The sequence below is a fragment of the Lupinus angustifolius genome, chromosome LG16, assembly GCF_001865875.1.
Source record: "Lupinus angustifolius cultivar Tanjil chromosome LG16, LupAngTanjil_v1.0, whole genome shotgun sequence".
Classification (NCBI taxonomy): Eukaryota; Viridiplantae; Streptophyta; class Magnoliopsida; order Fabales; family Fabaceae; genus Lupinus; species Lupinus angustifolius.
The window spans coordinates 8,971,974-8,978,304 of NC_032024.1; the positions used below are offsets into that span (position 1 = coordinate 8,971,974).

Below are 6,331 nucleotides of genomic sequence, written 5' to 3' on the forward strand. Positions count from 1 at the left end.
GTAAATGTAATCTTTTAACTTTTGTACTCCTGGATTCAATTATTTAATGTATTCTGATTTGTGGAAGTTTATCCTATGTTTAATGCTTGAATTTGCTTGGCTACTGAATTCTTGATTTTCGATCCAAGTTTAACTAGGAAGTTGAACTTGGTATCGAATCTGGCTTATCTTCCTTGATACATCATTGCTCTAGAAATGGACAATGATGTATGAATTGCTTTTACATTAAATTTAAGGCTAGATAATTGGTTAGATATCCAAGGAATTGGTACTTGAATAATTATCTAAGGATTTTGTGCTCAAGGAAATGATACAAATGATTCGAAGAAAATGTGCATCAAAATCTCTAATTTCACAAGTTATGCAGAATTGAATCTAAGGATAGCAAAGGGAAAGAAAGATAAACTTCAATCCCAACTCATTTAATTTCATATTTTAAATTCTACATTTTTACAACTTTATTCAAAAACCAAATGAATATCAAAACCTTAAATTTTTTAAATATATACTCAATCTACTTCTTCAAGAATTAGTATAAATCCACTCTGCTCTCTGAGGACAATTTCCTGGTATTTACCAGATTTGTTACTTGAACGATACAGTTCACTTGTCGTACCAAAAATATCAACAAGTTTATGGTGCCATTGTCGGGGAGCAATGAGCGATTTATATTGGTTCTATACTGAGTTCATTGAGTATTATGAATAATTATTTTTTTATTGGCAGAACAACATTCAGACCATCAATAATTTTTTGCCAATACTCAAACCAACCCTAAGGAACACTGTAAATCTATCACTACTAGAAGTGGGAAGGTAATCGGTAGGGGTATTGGTGAAATTTTGGCAATTGAGGAGGAAGTCATTCAGGAAACAAAGGTTGTGAAAAGAGATCATGTAATCAGAGAAGCACAAAAGGATGAAAATGTACAGAAAGAGGAATGAGTTGTAAACAACGAGGAATCGATGAGGGAGAATAATGACAAGAGGAAGAGTCATTTGCCTCAACTGAAGGATCTACCTTATCCCAAGAAACCTTCTAAAAAAGATAAGGAAAGACAATACACTAGGTTCATGGATTTATCCAAGAGCGTACATATCAACATTGCCTTCATTGAAGCTATGTAGCAAATGCCAACATATGCAAAGTTCATGAAGGATTTGCGGACAAAGAAATGGAAGTTTTCAGAAGAAATAGTGACATTAGATGTTGGATGTAGTGCTATTATTCCGAAGTGTTTACATAAGAAGATTAAAGATCCATGCAGCTTTACAAAACCGGTCATTATAGATGAGCGACACTAGTATTAATCTGATGCCTCTGTCCATGTTAAAAAGGATTGGGGATCTAGAGATAAAGCCTTCCAGAATGACACTACAACTCATTGACAGGTCAGTAAAGTACCCATATGGAGTTGTTAAAGATGTTTTTGTCAAGGTGGATAAATAGGTGTTCCTTGTGGATTTTGTCATAATAGACATTGAAGAGGACACTGAAGTTCCGATAATTCTTGGCAGACCCTTCATAAAGACTGATCGGGTGATCATTGATATGGATTATGGTAAGTTGAAAGTGAAGGTACAAGATCAGGAAGTGAACTTTAATGTATTTGAGGCAATGCAGCATCCAAAAAACAAGCAACACTGCTTTAGAGTGGATGTCATTGAGGAATTGTACATGCTTGATGATATTCACCTAAGTAGAAGTAGTCCATTGGAAAAAGGTTTGAGAGGAGAAATTGAAGAAAGAAATACAAAGGAGAAAACGATGATTGAAATATGTATGGTAGAGTTGGATGCAACCTGAGAGGTTGCATCTGGTCAGAACCACACTGAGGAACTAGTCTGAAGGTGGAGCTGAAACTTCTTCATTCACATCTCAAATATGTGCTTTTAGAAGACGGAGGAAAGAAACTGATCATAATCAGCAACACATTATCATATGTAGAAGAAAAACAATTGATATATATGCTGAAGAAAAATGCCGGGGCAATAGGTTGGACACTGTCTGATTTGCATGGAATAAGTCCTTCTTATTGTATGCACAAAATTCATATGGAGCAAGATTATAGACTGGTAGCTCAACCTTAGAGACGTCTCAATCCGACAATGAAGGAAGTTGTGAAAAAAGAGGTGATGAAACTATTGGATGCGAGGATGATTTATCCCATATATGATAGCAAATGGGTGAGTCTGGCTTAATTGGTCCCAAAGAAGGCAGGAATAACTACGGTAAAGAATGATAAAAATTAGTTGATTCCTACCAAAATAGTCACACGCTAGCGGATGTACATTGACTATAGAAAACTGAATTAGGCCACCCGGAAGGATCATTTTCCTCTGTCGTTCAAGGATCAGATGATTGAAAGGCTGGCAGGACAAACATTCTATTATTTTTTGGATGGGTACTCAGGATACAATAAGATTACTGTGGATCCAGATGATCAAACAAAGACAACTTTCACATGTCATTTTGGCATCTTCACATGCAGGAAGATGTCATCCAGACTGTGCAATGCACCAACCACATTTCAAAGGTGCATGTTAGCTATCTATTCTGATCTGGTGGGGCATTGTATTAAAGTATTCATCGATGATTTTCAGTCTATGGGTCGTCATTTGATGGATATTTAGCAAACTTGGATATCATGCGGAGGGGATGTGTGGAAATAAATTTTGTTTTGAATTGGGTGAAGTGTCACTTCATGGTGACTGAAGGAGTGGTCCTGGGGCACGAGATCTCTTCCCGAGGTATTGAAGTTGACAAAGCAAAAATTAAGGTTATCAAGGAGCTCCTACCATCACTCATTAAAGACTTTTCCTTGGTCATGCAGGTTTTTACAGACGTTTCATTAAAGACTTTTCAAAAAATGCAAAACCACTTAGTAATCTATTTAACAAAGATATTGTTTTTCAATTTGATGTTGAGTGTGTAAAAGCTTTTGAAACTCTAAAACCAAAAATTATTTCTGCTCTTGTCATAGTAGCCCCCGACTGGCATTTAGATTTTGAACTAATGTGTGATGCTAGTGATTATGTCGTTAGGGCGGTACTCGGACAGAGAAAATCTAAGGTTTTGCATGTCATACATTATGCTAACCAAGTACTAAACGAGGCAAAAATCAACTATGCTACAATAGAGAAAGAACTATTAGAAATTGTGTGTGCCTTGTAAAAGTGTAGATCATACATGATTGGATCCAAGGTTATAATTTTCACTGATCATGCTGCTATTAAATATTTTCTAACCAAATCGGGTTCCAAACCGAGATTGTTGCGATGGGTGTTATTATTGTAGGAATTTGACTTTGTGATCAAAGATAGCAAAGGAAGCGAGAATTGTGTGGCAGGTCACCTATCAAGGTTGGCCAATCAAGAGGTCACAGAGAGAGAAGCTAATGTGGTGGAGGAGTTTCCACATGAGAAGCTTCTTATGATTCAAGAAAAAGCCATGGTTTGCTGACATGGCAAATTTTAAAGTTGCAGGGGTAATTCCCGAAGAGTTGAACTGCATTTGAAGAAAAAAGGTTTTTGAGAGATTCATGTCAGTACATTTGGGATGACCGTCATCTTTTTAAGACTGGGTTTAATGGATTGTTGAGGAGGTGTGTATTAACAGAAGAAGCTAAAAGCATCATATGTCATTGCCACAACTCGCCATATAGAGCGCATTTTAATGGGGAAAGGAGAGCTACCAAAGTCCTCTAATCCGTCTTCTACTGCCTTCTATGTTCAAAGATCCACATCAGTATGCACAACAATATGATAACTGTCAGAGATCGGGCGAGATCTCCAGGAGAAATCAAATGTCATTGTCCAATATTCAGGAAATTGAAGTTTTTAATTGTTGGGGGATAGACTTCATGGGACCATTCCCACCATTTCACTCACACTTATACATACTTGTGGTGGTGGATTATGTTTCCAAGTGGGTTGAAGCAATAGTTTCATCAAGGGATGATTCCAAGACTGTAGTGAAGTTCTTGAAAATTAATATATCCAATCGATTTGGCACACCTCGGGCTCTTATTAGTAATGGAAGCTCACATTTTTGCAATTCACAACTGGAGAAGGTCCTTCAACATTATGGGGTCCAACACAAGGTGTCATCACCCTACCATCCGCAAACAAATAGACAAGTAGAGGTATCCAATAGAGAGATAAATGGGATCTTAGAGAAAACAGTTTCAAGAACAAGAAATGATTGGTCTTTACGATTGGATGACGCACTATGGGCTTACATGATGGTATTCAAGGCTCCTACTGGATTATCCCCATATCAGCTAGTCTATGGAATAGCATGTCATCTCCCGGTGGAGCTTGGACATAAGGAATTCTAGGATCTCAAATTCTTCAATGTGAATCAGAAGACAGACGGTGAGAAAATGAAGTTGTAGTTGCAACAATTGGAAGAGATGAGGCTCGCTACATATGAACCCTCTAAGTTGTACAAGGAAAATGTCAAAAACGTACCATGTCCAGAAGATCCGTAAAAACAATTTTTGGCCAGGTCAAAGTGTGTATCTGTTTAATTCCCGGATGAAACTATTTCCGGGATAACTCAAGTAAAAATGGTCACGACCTTCCTAGTTAAGGAAGTCAAATCACATGGAGGGATCGAACTACAAGATTCAGTATCTCAGAGAAGTGGGATAGTCAATGGCCAAAGATTGAAATCCTGCTTGAGTGGCGATGTTGAGCGGCTCACCGCCATCATCAACTTGTCAAATGCTTAAAAGAACAGGAGTCGAGCTAATACGTTAAACAAATGCTACCTGGAAGGAAATCCAGCTTTTATATTTTTGTTTTGCTTTACTTTTGTATCCCATATTGTTTTGTCTTGCATATAAATCAATGCATATAGTTTGATGTACATAATATGTGTGAGAGTGAGTGAAAAACAAAGGAAATTTTTTTGTACATAGGTCATTTTTCTAGGGTTTTAATGGGTATTTTTAGTTCAAGCGACCAGATAGCCAATTTTGGGCTAATTTAGCTGCCCTACTCTCGCCCAGGCGAGGGAAAAAGGTCAAAAAATCCTGAAATTATCGTCCAGGCGAGCCTATCTCGCTTAAGCGACAGGAGGCATAGTTTCACGGCTAAACTCTCGCCCAAGCACGACTCCTTCGCTCAAGCAAGAGGGAACGAATTTGGTTTTTAAAAGGGGGGATAAGGGCCAAACCCTTCATTTCGCCCTTCAAGAAAAATGAGTGGAGAAGGCGAAATAACCTTTCAAGAGCTCTCAAGCTTATTTCTTCACCAAACTCTTGCACACACTCAACATTTGCATCATGATCGAACAACTGTAAGTACATCTTGGCTCTTAACCTTTTCACGTCACTTGGTTTGTTCAAATCTTCTTCTATTTGTGCATTGTGAAAACTCCCACTTGCTATAGGCACATTTAGGTTAGATTAGGAGGTTCTATGTGCTACATTATCTTATTGCTTAATCATTATGCTGTTATTATAAAGCCATGAGTGTTATCACTAGGGAACTTATGGTTTATAAGAGGGAATCCAAGTTTACTTCATGAACTGGGCACTTACGTGCTTCGATTTGGTTATGGTTAGTATAATGACATTGTTATGGGTTGATTGAATTGTGGTTTATTTACTAATTGGGTTGACTGGTTTTGTTGTGATACAGGAGGAAAAAGACTGTGGCCAAGAAAAACCCCCTTCTCCGAAGAGAATGAGAGGAACTATTCAGCCTCCACTGTACTTTGACCGGACAAAGTTCACCTTAAAAGATAGAGAGGAGCTATATATCGTCTTCCTTAATTGGGCCTTTGTACCAAAGAGGCGGTTCCAGCTGGGGGTAAATGACTACCCACAATTCACTCGACACCTGAACAGACTAAAATAGTGGTCGTTAGCATCTCCCAATGAGAAATTTGATCCAAATGTGGTTAGCGAGTTTTATGTTAACGCATACCCATTGGAGGAGGGTGAGGAAATCTTCGAGCACAAGTTTTGGGTCAGAGGCAGGACCATCAGATATGACAAGGACATCATTAATGTCTTGTTGAATGAGCCATATGAGAGGATAGAGGGCCACCTCGAGGAGTATCACCAGATGATGGCAAAGAACCAAACCCTTACTCATGGGTTCACCAATGATGAGATAGTTGCGCTTCTCTGCATTCCAGGAAGGTCATTCAGTACCAGTCGTGATGGTTATCCCTTGCAGATCTACAGGAAACATTTGACCATAGCGGCCCAAATCTTCATGATATTCTTGCTGCATAATGTCATCCTGAACAATCATGTGTCTTTTTTATCCGTGTATGACTGTTATCTCATTTTCAGCACTTTGGTGGGTTTGCGGAT

General features: G+C 38.3%; 1 protein-coding gene across 1 annotated transcript; it reads left to right on the plus strand.

Annotated features, from left to right (window-relative positions):
- Positions 1,131–4,339, plus strand: LOC109329292. Its single transcript, XM_019562971.1, has 7 exons — positions 1,131–1,280; positions 1,450–1,723; positions 1,897–2,075; positions 2,316–2,564; positions 2,696–2,833; positions 3,298–3,453; positions 3,827–4,339. The coding sequence occupies exons 1-7, from the start codon at positions 1,131–1,133 to the stop codon at positions 4,337–4,339; spliced, it is 1,659 nt and encodes a 552-aa protein (XP_019418516.1).

What these genes read in the sequence shown, in the direction of transcription:
- LOC109329292 (XM_019562971.1), top strand. Translation starts at nt 1,131, where the DNA reads ATGCCAACATATGCAAAGTTCATGAAGGATTTGCGGACAAAGAAATGG. An exon ending in CATGCAGCTTTACAAAACCG is followed by an intron (nt 1,281 to 1,449) that starts GTCATTATAGAT and finishes GTGGATAAATAG; the next exon opens with GTGTTCCTTGTGGATTTTGT. An exon ending in TAGCTATCTATTCTGATCTG is followed by an intron (nt 2,565 to 2,695) that starts GTGGGGCATTGT and finishes AATTGGGTGAAG; the next exon opens with TGTCACTTCATGGTGACTGA.